At 39.3% G+C, this 20,417-nt stretch overlaps 1 protein-coding gene across 1 annotated transcript in view; it reads left to right on the plus strand.

Moving 5' to 3' along the window:
• ntng2a (netrin g2a) overlaps positions 1-20,004 on the plus strand; it is a 69,309-nt gene extending 49,305 nt beyond the window's left edge. The window contains exons 6-8 of the mRNA XM_017467210.3: positions 14,048-14,215; positions 17,249-17,383; positions 18,112-20,004. Of these exons, the coding sequence (XP_017322699.1) occupies positions 14,048-14,215; positions 17,249-17,383; positions 18,112-18,329 (521 nt within the window). The 3' untranslated portion in view covers positions 18,330-20,004. The remainder of the gene's footprint in view (positions 1-14,047; positions 14,216-17,248; positions 17,384-18,111) is intronic.
• The last annotated feature ends 413 nt before the right edge of the window (positions 20,005-20,417 follow it).

Below are 20,417 nucleotides of genomic sequence, written 5' to 3' on the forward strand. Positions count from 1 at the left end.
CAAGATCAGACCAATCAGAGCTGAGTTTCCCCAAAAGAATTTTATATTGATATCTTAGATCAGGTTAACTTCTAGAGCGAGGGAGCGATTCAGCGAGCTTGCTGTAGGGAAATCGACTCGGTCTTGTAGAGGTGTGTCGGTGAACGTTTTTGATTTGCTTTCAGGACTGGTCAGATTGCATACATTATTTCACCCTGCAGAATGCTGGATACACCTCAAAGATACAAAACGAAAAGGGTTTACTCAGTCCACCTGTATTCAAACTAGGAATGATTTGTAGATTGTTGATTCACTCTTTAAACGATTCTACAATGATTCACAAATCTCCATAATCTGATTGAATTTTTTTTAATGATTTATATTTGCAATGAAAAGCCACAAAGCGGTTCACAATGTGAAGCAAGTCATAATAAAAATAGTAATAATAATCATTTTAAAAATCTATACATTTGGATAAATGATTGTTTTGGGCTGCAAACTTAAACCAGTTGGGTGGTGAAACATATGTTAGATGTATGTATGTTACAAAACTATCTAAGCTAGATAGTTAGCAGTTTTGTTGAAGGACAAACTTCAATGACTTGTGTCACCGCTTTGAAAGTGACTGTGTGGGCACATTTAGGATTTTATGAATTAAAAGGACAAATAGAACTGGAAAAGAACGTGTTGTGTGTTAGTTGTGTGTTGTGTGTGTGAGCTCTGTCCTACCAAGAGTTTGTTAAGTATATTGGAATTAGAACGACTATCTAAAATCCAGAGTTTTCCAGAGGAACAGTTTTCTGATGTTTCTTGCTCACCAGAGAACCGTCGAATTACCAGGTCAATTGCAAGCTTCATCACAAAAGAAACTCAGGTTTCCGCTCAGCATTTCACATTCTGGAGCCAAGTGTAGATGCATATCATGTATAACATCGAAAAGCATCAAGATGCATTGAAATCATTTTATAACCACCGCCTTTGCACCCTGAATTGAAATCACACTGAATCATTCCTGATCAATGATTGTGGCCATTGATTCATTCATTCATCTCCATTAAAAACTTTATCCTGGTCAGGTTCACAGCGCATCCAGAGCTTATCCCGGTAACACAAGGCATGAGATGGGAATACACCCTGGGTGGGATGACGGTCCATTGTCGGACACCGCGCTCACACTTATTCACACCATGGAGGTAGAAAGAAACCTTAGAAACTGTCGGAATCCCACATAGACGTTGGTAGAACACGAGAAACTCCACTCAGTAACCTAAGCTCAAGGTCAAACTAAGGACCTTGGAAATGTGAGGCATCAGCGCTACCCACTGCGCCAACCTTTATTCAAACCTCGGTGTATTGGGCTTTCTCAAAGCCATGTTTCATAATGCGTTCACAACACCTTCCATTTCAGTCCACTGACACGTCAAACAGCGATGGTCTTTCTCTGATTTATTCAGTCATGTTTGACAGACAGGTCTGACTCTCAGCTCCACTGAAACCCTTTTACGAATCCAGCGATCACAGCAGAGCTCATGATGGACTGCCAAATGCCAGTCCACAGACAAAAGTATTAAAGAACATACATTTTTGAATCAAAGGTTTCCAGTGAGGCATCAATCATTTTTTTGTTTTTAATGGAAGTTTAAACAACGCACTATACAGTATAATCTCATCCATCATTCATAGCTCTGGATTGTGGATTGAAGCTCTCCAAGGTGAGCTGTGACCCAAACATACTCAATCCTTACGCCTAAAGGAAAGACAGAGAGAGAGAGAGAGAGAGAGAGAGAGAGAGAGAGAGAGAGAGAGAGAGAGAGATGAAAAAGATTTGAAGTTGGGATGATGAATGTTTATTAATCTTGTGGGGCTCCCATCAGACCCAAAATATCTCATACATCTACCCAGCAAGGGCACTGGTGGTGCCCTGGTGTCTTCTCCTGTTTAGGGAATAACTTCACTGAGATCTTGTCTTTGGGAATTAGAGCAGCGAGATCCCCTGTGCAAAAATATTGCTTGCATTTCTGCCAAAACAACATTTAGAGATATGGGCTCAACATCAAATTCGAGTTAGAAATTGTGGAACAGCTCCAACATACCGTAAATTATATTGCAGTTTAGAAATGGTTGATGCATGAAAATAACCAGGAGCGCTTCATGTAGTTCATCAGGTATTCAACATAATGTGGGTAGCTTTATTCAAGCGAAACGAGATTTTTTTAAGGGAAGCGATGTCTGTATTTTGACAGAACTAATAGTATGCATGACGTAAGTCACCATCTAAAGGCGTGTGTTCATCAACACAAGCTTTTCAGTTATAATTCCAGCACCGTTTTTTGGTTCTTGCTCCAAAATGGGTACTTTTATATAAACCAGGAATCAAGGAGGGTGGAGCAGCAGTTTTTAGATACAAATCTACAGTATGCATGTGAGATTGAACCAAAGGTGAGTCTTGGGCGTCAACACTTTGTTTATGCTGAACCTTCTTTGATGCTCTGTGAATCAGTGAATCGTTTCGGTCATGACTGATATTCACACCTCTCGTTATTTTTACATTGCTCAAGCTGTTGGTTTTCTCCCTTGATGGCGCACCGTGCAGCTGAATGGTGCACTGAAAAGATTCGAATTTCAACTCGACATCATAAAAACAAGGCATACCTGCAGACACGCACACACACATATTCTCTCATTCACACAGTCAGAGTGTGTGAATGCCTTGTTCAGAGTGTTTTGTTTGTAGTGGTGGGAAACACAGAGCGGGCGGAAGAGTGGCGGATGGCAGAGCCTTCCATCTTTTTTGTCAGCATTCTAGCATAGTGGCAGATGGTGGTGGTTGTTGGGACGAGGGGGGATCTGAAGTGTGCCAGTACTCACGTTACACACTCCTGCTGGCCATATGCTTGCCCTCCTGATGCTCCGCAGGCAAATCTCCGCTCTACAGAACACCAAGGCCAGGACAGGACCTGCAATGTATCCTCTCTTTTGTTTTTATTTCTCTTTCACAAACATACATGTCATGCCAACATCCCAGCACTCATATAATGTCTTATAAACAGATACAACCACAGATGTGAATACCATGCACACTTCTTTTAATTATTTTTAGAAAGCTCATATGGCATCTGGTTGAAACTAGAGGTGTGCGCCAGGACAGGGATTCCCACAGGATGCAACACAAAAGTCACGCAAGCTGGAGGTTTTTGTGGGAAAGCGGTCAGATATGTATCTTGCAGGACAAAGAAAGATGACATTTGTCATTCATCCTTAGTAACTGCCTGGCCAGGGTCGCATTGGCTTACATTATTACGACTACTACTGGTCTGTTTATATGTTGGGAAATAGAACCAACTAAATTCATTAGAAAATATTACAGGTAGGCACAAACCAATATAATCACTTTTCAAGCATAATAATAATAATAATAATAATAATAATAATAATAATAATAATAATAATAGAACACTATGTTAATATCTCTATTTCCAAATAAAGGGGGAAAAACCCTTCAGCTTTAAATTTTAATACAGAAACAGGAGCCTTAAACAGATACAGATACCTGTCCAGATATTGTAGATATACAATGTCCAGATATTGTAGATATACAATGTCCAGATATTGTAGATATACAATGTCCAGATATTGTGGCATTGTATTATACTCCTATGCAAACCCAAAAACTCAATTTATGAATGCATGTGTAGACAAAAACACAGCCACACACTAATAGCATTATGACTGCTGTGATTTGAAGGTTAATTTGATTAGTAGTGTTTAAAAGGCAAATGCACGCACTGGAAGCTTTCACTTCAGTTCTATAGCAGCTGGATGAAAGGCACAAGCTATCATACGCATTTCTTTCTTTCTTTCTTTCTTTCTTTCTTTCTTTCTTTCTTTCTTTCCATTTGCACATTTCTTCCGTGAAATACTAGTAAATGCAGTGAATAAAGGCTTTGGACACGTTGTACAATGTGTTTGCTGATAAACATTTAGATAATTTCATTTTAAATACTTTACGCAACTGGTTACCATTTGAACAGATGCACAATAGAACATTGCTTCATTGTATAAAAAAGCTTCCCCTGTAATTAATCTAGTAGATCGCTACATGAGCAAATCTTTTCTTACACAGCACAGCATTAGGTAAACAAAGCAACGGCATAATGAGGGGTCTTTTCTATTAGCTAACAGAACACATGCGGTAATTTTGTGGGTTAGATGAGTGGGCGGGTTTGTAATGCACAATTGGCAGTCTGTGGCTTGAGCCATGGTTTAATTATGAAGCCCTGGGGTGGGGCGCGGCTTTAATAAAACATCAGTATGCCTGGGCACAGGAAGTGGCAGGAGGTGATGGGCATGCTGCGGGTTGTGCTTTTCGAATCCCAATGTACTGCTTAGCAACGGTACTCCCTTAAATGCTAGGGAGACACCAGGATCGTTAGAGTCCTAGACCAGCTTGGGTTTGTGTATGCCACGATCTCATCCTCCCCCACGTAGACTCATAATATTGTTTTTGTCCTTAGTGCCCTTTGTCTATCGTGAATAGCTGAGGTCAGGCTAAAATGCCCCTGATGGGAAAATGGTCTTGCTATTTGATCTGCATGTTTAAAATCTCACAACCTTCTCTGCTGACTAGACGTCAAACCCTCCAGAGACATGCTGACTGCTGCTCCCGTCCCTGCAGTCAGCTCTTCAGTCCCGGACCTGCTGTCCAACAATCCAGGTGGGAGCTGCAGAGACCGCATTAGCATCCTGAGTTGCTCCGCTAGATGGATTAGTGTTGATTTAATGTGGCCTAGTGAATAAAAATAGCTTCAGGCTGGTGCTTTCAATTAAAGGAGCTTTCTTTAGGCTGACATTTTCAATAATAGCAACTTTCCGATGGTGTTTTTAATATACTAGATCTGCTTATAGAAGTAGTGCTTTAGGCAGTTTTGAGTTAGTATTTTGCATTAGCTTCGTTTCTGTGATGACAGATGCTTATTGCTCCTGTCCTGCAAGACACTCATAATTGAATTCTGAAGTTTGTTGTGTTTCTTTCTTTCTTTCTTTATGTGTTTTTCTTGCATAAACTGAAATGTGCCAGTGCACAATGTCTTTATGTGGTCTAGCTAAACCACAAAAGAACTATGATGACTGTTTGGTAATTCTTGATTATGGAAATACTGTGTATTATTTTTTTAAGCAGAAAAAATACAATAGCAGAATCAATGTGGACAGTATCACTAAACTAAAATAAACCAAAGCTTCCCTGCATACGTGATTGATAACCTAAGGATAAACAACTTACTGAAAATGTGCATTGTGTAAATATTTACTGCAAATCACTAGCAGTAAGAAACTGTACCATGAACTAATATTAATTTAATTTAACTAACAGTATGGTACTGTAAATAAACAGTAGTTTTTTTGGATTTTGCGTACATAAAAATTCTTTAAATTGTTTATTCTTAATAAATAAATAAATAAATAAATATTATACTTAAAAGTAATATATACTTGTGCGCTTTGATTTTAAGCGACTTGTACCACCATTTTACGTTAATGTTAAATTTTTTAACAGAAAATAACATTCCAATAAATAATAATGACCATTTTGTCAAAAGAACTCCTAGCTATGTTTCCATTCACGTATGTTTATGCAAATTTTGGGATATTGCATAAAACCGATGGACGAAAACACTAGATGCGAATAAAATCTACAAAATGCACATAAATACTCATAAACTATGATGGAAACACATTTGGCAAATAAATTCCTTGATGTACATCAAAAAAAGTCATGTGACTTTGCCTCAACAAATCATGTGATTGGATAGTTGGCTCAGAAAAGTAAAAATGGCGGCGAGCGAGACTTTCCCCAGAAGTGACGTGGGATGGAAACGTTGGTCTATTCCCAAATGTTTTATGCGATAATCCAATTTAGCACATAAGTTAAATTCGCAACTTGGATGGAAACATAGCTATTGACACTTTGGAACTGAAACTTGGTCATTCGCACAAGTCTTAAATTTGCACCTACTCATTTCCTTTCCCCACTTCCCTTCCTCGCATCTAAGCTCCTCCTTCTGATGAAGCAAAGAAAGGATGCAAGGAAAGGAAATGAGGACAGGAGAAATCAAGGGCAAATGTATTTACAAAATGAGACGTCCTTGCGCACTGAAGCATGACTTTAAAGTGACTTAAATTATTTTTGCATTTTATTTATACCGTAGACTTGCATACATCATTCACTACAATAAAAAGCGTCTGCCTAGGAAGCACCTGTGTATCCTTGATCTAGATGCCTGCCTGATTCTTTATACTTCAGAGTGCATTTTAAGATGTGCTTCAATTTATTTTCACATCGTGGGCTGAAGGACATAGACTGAGAAATCAGAGAGGCATTAATTAAAGTTTCGGGATGCACTTTTTAGATCTAGAAGCTGAAATTTACTATTCAGGCAAGTGAGAGGACACACAGTGGTCCTGAGACCTACTATTAGCTCAAAAGATTTTTAAGTGGGAGCCAATTAGCAGAACTAGCTAATACCCTTTTTAAGCTAACTAGATACCTAACAGCAATTCAAGGTAAAAAAAAATAAAAACTCACCAATTTATCAGTTGAGCTTGCTAACTGTAGAAAATATTACTTAATACGAGCATTTTGTAGGCAAACCTACCTATTGTAGTCTGTTCCTCAGTTTAGTATTTTGTTAACACACATTAAGTAAACTTTTCAAAAAGGTTTTATGTAGTCAGGACTCATTTTCCCAGGGCCCTATTAACTTTATCATCTTTTAACTAGAAACACATTTAAAGGAATAACATCATACATTAGATTAAAATCCATACTTCATCCGTACTTTTGTTAGTTCCAAGATATGAACTTGGAATATTAACTAGGTTGCACTAAAAATAGCTGTTAGTCTACATCCATACATTCATACAGTTCAACTCCATGCATGAACAATAGTGAAATGTATAGACTAACCTGAAGAAATGCCATGCTGTAACCTAGAAAAGTAAACAGTAAATGGTTATAAAAGGAACAAAAACGTTAAGTATGAACGTGTCCCAGCTCTCACTTATGCTGAAGTCTAACTCAAGTTTTATGTGCCATATAAATCTGGGGAAGATAAGACCTTGGGAACTGTCAGTACTGAAGAGTCAAAGAAAGCTATCTATCTAAATTATTTTGAAGTTAATTTTTTTTGAAGTAAACAGCTGATTCAGATATTTTACATTGTACTCATATAGAGCTAATTAGATTCAACAATTCAATAACTTACTGCCAGGTGCAAGGAGGGTCAAGACAGCACCACTAACCTGTTTCTGATTAAATTGAAAGATATCTAGCTCTGTAAATGATCAGTTATTATAAATACTTTATGCGAGAATGACCCAAAACTGTTATTAAGCAAAGAAGCTAGCTAGCTAGCTAAGTTAGCTAAATGATTTGGAAGTTCATTTCTGAATCAAAGAGCTAATTACAAAGAATAAAGGTTCAACAACTAAATCATTGACACTACTTTAAAGGTCTAAGGAGAGTCATCGCTGTTTAACTGCTTCTGACTGAAATGCCATGTTAGCTGTATGTAAACAACTGTATTTTTCTAGTAATTTCCATCAAGGCATAGTGTTAGGCAGTGAAGTGTTGGAAATAAAAGCAATTACCCAGCCTACTAACCCAGTTTCCTCTCCAAATGCACCCACACTGACACCAATGCCCTCAGACACTTAAGAGGTGCCGTCCAAAATCTCCACAATTTCTCGCTACAAGAACAAAGATATCATGCGGTATGTAGTGTAAGTGTGAGAGCACTCCAGCAACATCTAGGTCATCACAACTTTAGTGCATACCTTAAGACCACTTCTGTTTTTTCGTTACCTTGTTGAACTTATAGCAAGCGAGCCTGTGACTGGTTGTTTGGCTTTAGAGATTCTCCATGAGCGTGAGTTAATAATTGAAGAGCGTAATATTCAACAAAGGTGATGTTTATAGTCGTACCTTCGCTCTGACACCTTGTCCTCCAGAGCATGTGAGTGTGCATACATTAATACTGTTCCTTTAGAAGCTTCACCTTCACATCTACATGCAGTCTGCTCATAGAACGTGACTGGAAATATTGTACTTTATGATAGTGTATGGGAGAAAAAATATTTGGTATTAATGATAGAGTAAAGTCAAGGCACTGTAAAAAATCTCTACATAATACTTACCTGAACTCGTGGATAATATGAGTCAAATCTTCACAGCCCAGACCATTTGGGACAACAAAGGACCAGAATATTGTATTATGTTTTCTTTCCTTCTCCAGGCTTTAGAAAGAAGCAGAAACTGCTTAACTCTAATTCCACAGATGATTGATGGTGGTAATAGTGTGGCATATTCTCTCCTGAGGTGGCGTGAGGCGTTGGGATTAAACCTGATTACCGCTGTGCTAAACAGGTCATTAACGTATATGGGCCAAGATGCCAAGCTAACAGCACCATTGTGCTGAGCTTCTTTCACATTGTTTCTTCTCGTAATGGTGTCCTTTAACTCATGAGGCCAGGTCGTCTCACAGCCTGTGGAAACCCCTTAGACATGTCTGTAATGATTATGATTGGATAAGCAAGGTCTGTATAAATCACAGCTTCACGATGGTCATCACACAAAAAATTCCATGTGCACTACGTACAAACTGGTTGATGTAATCTTTATTCTAAACACTTATTGTAAGGTGCAAGCAACTGTGCAAGTTGCTCTGGATTTTTAGTACATTTCCGGCATTTGGCAGATGTCCTTATGCAGAGCGACTTATATTTATTTTATTTATACAACTGAGCAGTTGAGGGTTAAGGGCCTTGTTCAAGGGCCCAGCAGTGGCAGCTTGGTGGTGCTGGAATTTGACCTTCCGACCAGTAGTCCAATGCCTTAACGATTGAGCTACTATATGGTCACATGACCTTAACGTGTACCTAGGCTATGCTTATGCTAGGAACCCAATAACTTACATAAAACCTCCAGAAGTGTCGCTTCTCTGACAAGATCTTGTAAATGTTTATATTTTATCGTTCTGCAGTTTACATGCAGCTGATACTTGGTTCATTTTAGATGTGGCAGGAGATAATAGAAAAGGGCACATCCTGGAGTGTCTTTATACCGAAGAAAAAGTGTACACGATATTATATTCCGCAGGATGTAATGAAATCTTTACCAGCGTGTCAATTTGGATGGGATATACAGTATACATTATTACCTGGGGTTATTTCTACTGGCTATTTTATAGAAGGTAAAATACGGTATAATCTTTCCAGACACATGAACAGACAGTCCGTAAAAAATTGTCACTGACATGAGAGCTCTGGATGGGACTAAAATCCTACTACATAGAGAGAGAGATACTACAGTGATAATTACATTATCCCATCTCTCTGTGTAAAACGAATCCTATCCAAATAGGGCTTTATTCACACTGCGGTCTCAATCAACTCTCAGATACTGTTTGTGCATTACCTAAGGGCAAGTACAATGAGAATTGAATATTTTGAAGCATTTCTAAACCATCTGGTGTTGTTTTTTCATGCGTTTAATTACCGGAGGGAAGTCGTCAGCATATGAATCATGTCAGTGTTGATATGCATTGAAGGCAACGATAAACAAGTTAACCACTATAAAAACAGTCTGTTAATTACCTTAAAGCAAGTTCCTCTCTTGCTTAGACAGCACCCCTGTGACCAAGCAGGTGGAGTAAAGAAAAGAATGTTGACTGCAACAAAGTGCCGTAATATTTATTTGTCCTGTCCAAAAACGAGTTCACCATTATGCCTTGCCACCGGTTCAGCCCTTTTTTTCTCCTACACCCAGGTGTTTATCAGCATCCACCTGTGTGTTTCACATCCGTCGTACTGCTTCAGAACACAATCAGCCATCGTGGGCGATAAATCATTAAATACTCTGTTATTGTGAAACACAATGACTTCTAAGAGCCCAATGTGTGGCAGGTGGGGCTCAGCTGAAAGGCCAGAGCTAAATCGTTTCAGATCTATTTTTGAATAGCGATTGAATGAACGCTGCTAAATATTTCATAAGAGAAAAGAGGCCAGGTCATGGTGAGGGACACCAAAAAAAAGGGCCAATTTATTGAACCCGTGGAGGGAGATAGATACATGAAACCATAACAGGAAGGAGCGGTAAGACCTGTCCTTGAATAGGATGGGGTTGCGTGTGCATGGAGGGAAGAGGTAGGGGGGTTGGTGTAGCGATGCTATCAGGGCACGTGTATCCCATTTCTGCTGAAGTAGAAATGGCAAAGGTTGAACCAGTGCAATTCCATCCATTACTTCGAATATATACACCCTAAAGGCAGCGTTGTCGGATCATGGGCGTCTATAGTGACAGCAGGTGGGCAGAAATATTAGCTCTTTGACTATCTGTGGTTTGTACAATGTTACAGCTACCTCAGCATCGGATGTGGTCACTGCAGTATCTGACACAGCTGTCAATGCGACAGATGATGTCACAGCAACGACTGCAGCGTTGAGCCGAGAAACGACTGCCTCGCGAAATCAAGCAAGTGACCCCAGTTCTTGGTTGCTCAGTACACTTGCTCCTGGAGTATCTCGTGGAGTTTCTCAGATAACAACCACAGTCACACCAACAGATGCAGCTACGTCAACACCAACTGCCGTCGTCCAACTGTCCTTTTTTCCAGCTGCAGTCACTGATGTCCAAACACCGAATGTGGAAGCTGATCCTGGTGCAGCTCTGGTGCTAACAGATGGAACTGCTCCAGCAACTGATGCAGTAAAGGCAGTTATAAATAAAGTTTCTCCTTCAACTTGGGCAGTGTCCTTGACGACAGAAGCTATTGCTCGAGCAAATGATGTGCTCAGTCCAGCAGATGATATGATTCCCTCAGCAATGGATGCTGCTGCTCGGACAACTATTTCTGCCTCTCAAGCAACTGATGAAGTTGCACAAACATCGAATGAGATGAATGGCACAATTATTCCAGCAACTGAAATTGTCCCTTTATTGACAGATTCAATAACGTTGGCTCTTGATGATGTCAGGGACTTTCAGGAACCTGGTGCCGCCTCAACAACCAAAGGACCAATGGACCCTGCTAAAAATATGCCTTCACCTGCTCTTCTGACAGTACCTCCGATAAATTTGCCTGTGATTCCTGCACCGGACTCTGCTGAACCTGTTCCACTTGATGCGCCTTCCTCAAAACGCCCTTCAACTGATGGTCTCACGTTGCAAGCTCTTGCACCTGAACCTAAAGCTCCTGAAGTTGCTGAATCTGAAGATCCTCCCCCTGATGTGACTCTACCTGAAGTTGCTGTGCCTGAAGCTCCTCTTCCTGAAGCTCCTACATCTGAATCTCCTCCTCCTCCTGAAGTTGCTGCACCTGAATCTCCTCCTCCTGAAGTTGCTGCACCTGAAGAGTCTCCTCAAATTCCTGCATCTAAATTGAATTCTGGTGATTCTCCTCCTCCCCGTGAAGCTCTTCCTCCAGACGCACCTTATTTGCAGGCCTTTGCACCTGAATCTCCTCCAGTTGATTCTGTAGGTCCTAAAGCTCCTTCTAAAGCTCCTCCTAAAGCTGTTTCCCTTCCTGATGCACTTCTTCCTGATGCTCTTCTTCCTATTCCTAAGGCTAAACAAGAGAAAAGTGATATGCCACCTTCTGATGAAAAAGAGAAGTCAGAACCTGCTAAATCAAGAAACCACGGAAAAGAGATAAAGAAGCCAGGTACATTCCCTTCTTGCAATTACACTCACCCCAGATACTCTCAGAACGTTTGTGGCGAAAGCTCAAGATAAATGTAAAGCATTTTGGCAGAACATCTGGCACAGTATCTCCAGGCATGCTGTATTTTTTTGTCAGCCTAGTTGTTATGCATACCCCTTCAGTACTGAGTGAAATACATGACATCTGATGTGTTGTCTGCGCTGTGATGATCTTTCTGGTGCAAATAGTATCTGGAAATGGTAAGGAGGACACTGAGACTCACAAAGTGGGAAAGAGCAAGCATTCCAAAGAGGAAAAGAAAGAGACGGAAAAACATCAGGAAAAAGATTATGAAAAACAAGAGCATGGGAAAAAAGGTATCCGGAAATAGACAGCATAGCATCTGTGGCAATGACATGGCTATGGCTATAGATTTGTAAGTAGAAATGTCATATTCTCAAGTTACCCAAGTTACCCGTGTTACACAGATATTCCATTCATTTTAGAGTTTCATTTTTCCAGATGTTTCATACAGCAGTTCTAAAGGAAAATTCAAGCATTTTCTTCCATGGATGATTTGACTTATTTTTTCCACTGTAACACAGATCAATATTCAAGCTTAATATAGATCATATCGCTGTATGTTTGCCAATAATTGAACGGTTTAAACTAAGCAGTAGCCAGATGGCTTACTTTAAGGAGTTCTAATTGCATACCTTGAAACAATGCTAGCTAGTTAGCTAGCGTTATACTAACAGTCAGTTTATGTGATTGTAGTAATGTTATAATGGCTTTGTTAGCTGCTTGGCACAAATGATAGCTTTTTTCACAAATGATATCTTGTTTTTGCTGTAATTAACTAACTGCAGCTTATTTTGGCAGCTCGGTGTAACAGTGTGACGTTAGCGAGTAGCTGTCTATTCGATACTTGTAGAAGCTGATACGATACCTGCTGATATGATTCAAGCTCGAGTGCAAATAATTAAGGGCTAATTTGCAATCCATCACAGAACTGGCTTGGCCCTGCAGACTTAATATGCAATAAAGTCAAGAAAAACGTAACTAGTCGCGAAATTATGAAACCATGGACTGCTTGTGTTTTCTTTCAGTTATTTACGTATATTTAGAAAAAAAATAAAGCTTTTTCCAGTTATTTATTGCAAATTAAGCATCAGTAAAGATAAAGTGTCTGTACAAACGCTGTATTATGAATAAGAAAATAAACTGCAATATGTGGAATATCTGTGATTCTCAGAAGTAGATGTAGCAACGGTAGAGTACAGGGTGTGTTAGATCTGTGTATAGTAATCCTACACCATGATTTTCCGTGTAGCTTGTGTTTGGAGCACCAATACTGTTTCTGATTGCACCCTCTTAGTGCATTTGTGCCAATAATATTTCTTTTTATAGTTTTAGTCAGTTCCCTGAAGGGAGTCAATTCAATTGTACTTGATTTCATTCCAAAGTCATTCAAAGGCTTTTGATACCTGGTGGGCCAAGAACTCAGTTGACGAGGATAGCATATGTCAAAACTGAAGGTAAGACAATGCCTCAAGATAAAGAGAATTGAATCCTTGCATTATTTGACAACATCTTGGAGACATTTGCTGATAATGTCCTTCAAGTTAATGGGTCTCAGTGATATTGGAAACTGTGGGAAAATAGTGCCTTTCTTTATTACATTCTTCATCTTCACTGTATATTTTTGCTCTTTTCATTTCTGTACTGCATGCTCTGGTTTGTCTCATAAGGTGAGCCGATTTAGATGTATTGGTGTCTTGTGTAAGATAACGCAAGGATTTCCCTGCAGCTGTATGAGAAGTGTTTTCCGTTTGAAAGTGTTTTTTTGGGGACAGTTTGTGAAACATTGTTCGGTCCCTTTGCTGATCTATGGAGTAATTGAGCATTTATATTTCATTACTTGCTGTTGACATCGTCCCACAGCTGGGTGGACTGCGCTACAGCAGGGCCCCATGTCGCCAGCATCTTTAAAACATCATATCAATTATTTATAGTCCCTGAGCACCAAAACATTAAAGAAGTGGAAATTTCGGCTTACTAAATAACTCAACTTTCCACTCAAGAGTGGTGCAAATTGGCTTTTTGAAGTTTATTAAAAAATGCATTCGCATGCTTTGATGTGCCATTTGGAAATAATTATAAACAGTGTCGTCTACCTATGACAGTATAATAGTGCCACACTATTGAATATGCAAATAAGTTTACTTTTTTCCTTCCTCACTATGATAAATGTGTTTGATCATAGGACCCCAGGGATAATTCTGATCACCTACTACACTGCCCCACTGTCTTTTCCTCCATCTCACTCTCCTTTCCTTATACTAACACCTTTCTTCTCTCTCCTCTACCAGACTGTGAGTGCTATGGTCACTCAAACCGCTGCAGCTATATTGACTTTATCAACATTGTAACTTGTGTAAGCTGCAAACACAACACTAGAGGGCAGAACTGCCAGCACTGTCGCCTTGGATACTTCAGGAACGCTTCGGCCGAGCTGGATGATGAGAATGTTTGTATAGGTCAGTCAGATCTGCTTCATTTTGCTTACCCACAATGCTAGACCATGTTAACCAGTTTATTTTTAGTTAACAAAATCTGGAACCTTTTATTATTATTTTTTTTACCTACAGTGAATGTAAATCTGGACTCACTGATGATTTTTTGGGAGTTCAAGAGGTTAATCTCTAAAGTCTGTTATCCAATTGTAAGCTAAAATATTCAATTAACCAGCTGTTAGAGAAATGTCTGGGGAGTACCTCCTTTCCTTCTTTCAATTAAACCAGCGTAATCAGGGGAGAAAATGGTTCTGCATCAATGACTTCCAAATTACTACCGTTCAGCCCTTTTCCATCTTCCCTAGTCATCCTTTTGGCCGTCCACATCATTTCAGTGAAGCCAGTTTAAAATGAATTCTAACTTACGATTAAGTAAGAAATAAAACACCACACTGCATGCTGTTATTGGAAAATAATCAATGACACACTAGTGTCAGTTGTCATGTAAAGGAGTTTGAGACAGATGCAAGTGCAGTTAAGAGCTTTTATTGAAGAGAATATAATCCAGCGGGCATGGCAAAATCAACAACGAAGACAGGCAAAGGTTAAGCGATCAGGCAAACAGACTAGTGCAGGTAAGGCAGATAATCAGAGTGAAGGGCAAAACAGAATCACAACACAATAGAGCGGCTTGGTAACGACAGAGACTTGATCAACTGAGCGTTCACTTTGCAAAGGACTAGTGAATGAACAGTCTCATTTAAAGTGTGGTGTGTGTCATTAGTCTTCTGTGGAAGGTGAACGCGTCTGTGTAGTGGGCGTCGGCCATGTTTGTAGTCTGGGAAATGGAGTCACTAGTTTGCCGTGACCTGTCATCAGTGTTGAAGCGAAGTTACTGTTTACTGTTTACCAGCCTGATTATTTTTCAGAAACTGCACACCCTGGATGTTTTATTCTTTTCACACCACAGCAATGTGCCAATGATTACAAGCATGACATGTTACACTATTATCATTTATCGTTCATATATATATATATATATATATATATATATATATATATATATATATATAAACGCTGTGATTTGAATTGCAGCCAGCACTACTGTCAGAGATGCTGTTAAAGAAAATTAATCAACACCTTCTGACCAATCAGATTCAAGAATTCAATAGCGCTGTGGTATAAATTATACATTTAATAGTGCTGTGGTATAAATTGTACAAAAGACTGGCCATGTTAATGCTGGCCATGTTGCTGGTGATGTTGGTCCTGGATGCAGAAGTGCTGCTGTAGCTTATTGTTAAACTGTCAGAGATACTGAATGGCACAATGACAGACTGACCTCTGCTGGAGAGAATAAACCCACATACTAACAATCCAATAAAATGGACAGGCCTGTGTACACATTACAACTCCTGTACACAACACAGTTTGTTCACTGGCACTCTGTCACTGCCAGTCTAGCAAGGCTTGCCTAGGAATAACAGCACAGAGGCTAAACAAACCTAAACCTTTATAAAAACTCAAGACTGCAGAAAACTCAAGACTAAAACAAAAAGGTGTCACCTTGATAGATGAAATAGTTGGACAAAATAGCAGGCTATGAGATAATGCTGTGTGACTCTGGAGACTTTGTACATCCATCAGCATATTGCTTTAGGGCGTTGTTCTAAATCCAGCTTTCTCATCCTGCGCATTAGTTAAAACTAAGTAGGGCTTCTCGTGCACCTGCTTAAATTCATCTGCTGATCAAGGGGGAATAAAGTCAGGTGTTCCAGGGCATGCATGTAGGCTAAGTAACAATAAGGCAGCACTAAGACTAACATGTAAGCTTTAAGGGCAATCTTTAAACAGATTTACATAATAGTCACAGCTGACAAATCTCAATATTCATTCTAACATTGTTTTTATTTATTTGAATTATTCAGTTATTCAGTAACTACTTAGTAGAACTATTGGTAACACTTTACAATAACAGTACAGGAATAATCAGGCACTAATACCTGAATTAATACATACTTAAATATGAACTCATGATGAGATAAGGCATGTACTAATCCCAAACTAATGAAGAGCCAACCTTAAGTACGCAATGAATTCATGCATGAATAACCTTAAGTACATGTTAGTACACGTTTGTTAGTCAATGTATTAATCAACGCGTAAGGGATAAACACAATCAAACATGCTCCAAAAGAAAGAATATGAATTAAACTTGCATAATTTCAAGTTGTTTATATAATTTGCGGTACGCAGTTGCGTACACACACATCATTGAATGGCGCTGAATCACTTTCATTCATCCTCCTTATTGAACATAGAAAGACGCACTAATAATAAACACCAATACTTTCATCTCAGCGCCATCCAATGAGGTTTGTGTAAAATTATATAAACAGTTTGAAAGTTTGCACGTTTAATTAATATTCTTTCTTATAGAGCAGGTTTGATTGAGTTTACCCCTATGTGTTAATTAATACATTAACTAACAAACATGTACTAACATGTATATAAGGTGTTCACTTAAGGTTATTCACGCATGAATTCATGTTGTAGTTAAGGTTAAAGTAGCGCTTCATTAGGTTGTGATTAGTACATGCCTTAACTCATCATTCGTTCACATTTAACTAAGTATTCATTTAGGTATTAGTGCAAGTGTTCCCGAACTAACAGAAGAGAGAAAAATGTAGTTACGCGAGTGAGGAATTTAATGTAATGTAAAAATAGAATTTCAAATGGTTCGATTAATGTACGTGGTTAATTAACAGAGAAAGACAAAATGTGTGACTATGATTAACCCATTAAACTCCCAGGATGCATTTTTTTTTGGGGGGGGGGGGGGGTCCATCACACACTCTCATAACTACAAAGGTTTTCCCATTCACCGTAGTTATATAGAATCATTTGTACTAGTTGAATTATATGCTTTAATTGGAATAAGCCATTGAAAAAGTCATTGGACGTATAAAGGGTATCAAATGTGATGAATTGTGCAGCTCTATCCAGGATAAACTCATCTAAATTGAAATGAGGTAACCTTTGCTTTCTCTTGCACAGAGTGTAATTGCAATCAGCTGGGCTCTTTACATGCTCGCTGCAACGAGACAGGTTTCTGCCAGTGTCGAGAAGGCACCACGGGCCAGAAGTGCGAAGACTGTCTGCCTGGATACAACTGGAAACAAGGCTGTGTCCGTAAGTCAGAGTGATTCGCATAATGATTTAAAATAAGCTACAGTTTAGTGTGTGTTTAGGAAGGAAGGAAGCTGAAGATGAGTTTAGTTAGGTCAAGTAACTTGTCTTGTCTTAAAAGGACATTTTTCTAAAAGCTTATTTGGCGACAGGATAAGAATCCAACAGTTCAATTCAATTAAATTTTTATTTGTGTAGCGCTTTTTACAATGGACATTGTCCCAAAGCAGCTTTACAGAAATATATCAACACGGGATACAGATTTTAAATGTGTGAATTTATCCCGATTGAGCGAGCCGGTGGCGACGGTGGCGAGGAAAAACTCCCTAAGATGTTAAGAGGAAGAAATCTTGAGAGGAACCAGACTCAGAAGGGAACCCGTCCTCATCTGGGTAACAAAGGATAGTGTGAAAGTAAAGGAATGTTCATTCATGGTTTAATATGAAGTCTGTTTGTTGAACTAGTCCACTGTTCAAAGGAGACCCGAGTGCAAGACTGCAAGTCGTAATTGCAGTCCCAGGGCCTTAGAAGCGACCGTAGTCCCAGCAACAACAGTGAGAATGTCCATCTGGAATTAGAGTTGATGAGAGCTCCATCCAGAGGTAGAGCATCTTAACGGATCAGGCAGAACCGGAGAGCAGAAAGGATCAGGATCTCTAGTATCTCCATAAAATCATGAAACAGCTTCACTGTCATTAATGCCTCTTTCCTCCTGCACTGATCTTTTTCAGAGAACATCTGCGATGACGAGCTTCTGCTCTGTCTGAATGGTGGGACGTGTGTCCAGAACCAGAAGTGCGTTTGTCCACCTGACTTCAAGGGCGTCCTGTGTGAGCAGGAGCGCTGCGATGGTGAGAAAGTCTGCAACGGCGGTCCTGCCTGCTACCTCAGCTTCCTGACTGTGCTGCTCTGTTTCCTCGCCAACAGCGTCCTCAAAGCCAGTGCCTAGTGCTCTAGTGCTCGCCTCGGTCCTAAACCTCGGCCCTAGGCCTCAGTCCCGCTCTGTCAGCCTGCCTCGGACTGAACCATGCGGACAGAGGAGGGGTCGCTGCAGCTCCTGTAGCCCTGAGCAGGCCTCATGGTGCTGAGATCTTCTGGGCCGGAGTATGTTTTTAGGGCAGGGCGCAGTCCCAGGTTATAATCGCCTTCACACAGATGAGAAGCTGCTTGCTCATCTCCTTGCATCCCTGAACGTCTGAGCAGAAAGAAGTATGAACCATGAGACAAAATGAAATAAGAAACAGTAAATCACTCTAAAGAAAAGTGTATATATCTCTCTATATATACACACATATATATATAGAAGATGCATATATAATTATTGTTTATTTTTCTTTGTTTGTCACTCTTGTAGTTGTGAGTTGTCACTAAGCTCACTGAGATTCAGGCACTGCACTTATCTGGGGTTTCTGAACAGCGGTGTTTATTACACAAGCCTTCTCAGGCCAAGGTTATTTACACTTCTTCTGAAAATTTCTTTCGAAAATACTTTCCGCATTTTCCTTTGGTGTCTGTTTTCACACAGCTGAACCTGAATAGACATGATGGAAAGGTGTTGCGTGTTTGTGCTGCTAAAAGAGAGAATATCGGTGTAGTTCGAGATGTTTATGTAGGGAATCCAGAAGGAGGTAAGTATTAACATATACAATATGCCCGGATTTGAAAATCTTTTATCTATCTATCTGAAAGAGAACGCATCAATTATTGTAAATGAATTGAATGTTCCTTCATTATTTTTTTGTAGAAAATTATTTTTCTTCCGAGTAAATGTTATAAAGATATAACAAAGCCTTTTATTGCAGTTCAGACTGAAATAATCACATCAGCACATTTATTTCATAACATAATTCTTCTGATGCTTTGGAATGTTCCTCCACTTATACCATTATAGCGTATATAGGGAAATAAAGCTGATTGGATTAACAAGGTACCCAGCTTTAGCTCCGTTTAAGCCTCACACATGGAGGCCAGCATGCATAGATCATGTACACCTGGTCCTCCTGATAAACTTCCAAGAGTCGTCATTATTCAATCCAGCCGTCATTGATTGATTGGTCACATCACTGCTGTAACCATAGCTCAAAAGCCAAAAACAACAACCCGTAACCAACAACATTAGATTATCTGACAAATGAATAACAGCAACAGCACAATGATAAGATCAAAGCTGTGCTATGAGTAAAGCGATGAGACTGTTAGGTGATTGATTAGCTTGGTTGAGTAAAGGCCCTCATTCTGTCGCCATGTTTTTAACATGACATTATAAACAGGACGTGTGATACGGTTATCATCTCAGTCAACGTCAGTCTATATCACTGTGGTAACAAAAATGGATTCGAGTATTACAATGTGTTAGTGACACGTGCACCAAGTCGGGCTGCTGTAAATGAAGGTAAACAGAAGTTGTTGTATTTTCACACCTTTACAGGCTTTGCTTTTGGGCTTTCCTGATCATGATGGAACAACTAGCTGACTGAAAGTGTACTGTCAGCATTCCAAAGAATAAAATCTTGACAATCAGAAAGCACACATCAAGTGGTGAATGTTCTTTCTTTTAAACCCTGACACATTACAAACAGACCATTCATCTATCTGTCATTGTAAGCTATGGATTTGATTTATGATATGACAAATGCAGTCCATTTCAGTAAAGGTGTTTGTAATAATGGTATAATGTGGCTTGATGGAAAGTTCACTGCAAAACCGGATAAGTTCATCTAACTCAAACAAATTTGAGGAAACTAATCACCTCAAAAAATGTTTTAAGTTGATAAATCAATTTCTTTAAGCCAAATAGAACAAGTTTGAGTTAAATTGTTGTTATATTTAAGTGTATTTGCTTTAAAGAAATTGATTTATCAACTTAAATTTTTTTTTAGGTAATTACTTCCCTCAAATTTTCAGAGTTAAATGAACTTATCCGGTTTTACAGTGTTGATTGTTTTCATATAACAGCATGGCCCGGAGTGTTTTGTGTCTCTTATACCATGGCAGTCTGATAATTTTCATGTGTCTATAGTTCCATTCAATGTTGTGA

The sequence above is a fragment of the Ictalurus punctatus genome, chromosome 5 (assembly GCF_001660625.3).
Source record: "Ictalurus punctatus breed USDA103 chromosome 5, Coco_2.0, whole genome shotgun sequence".
Taxonomy (NCBI): Eukaryota; Metazoa; Chordata; class Actinopteri; order Siluriformes; family Ictaluridae; genus Ictalurus; species Ictalurus punctatus.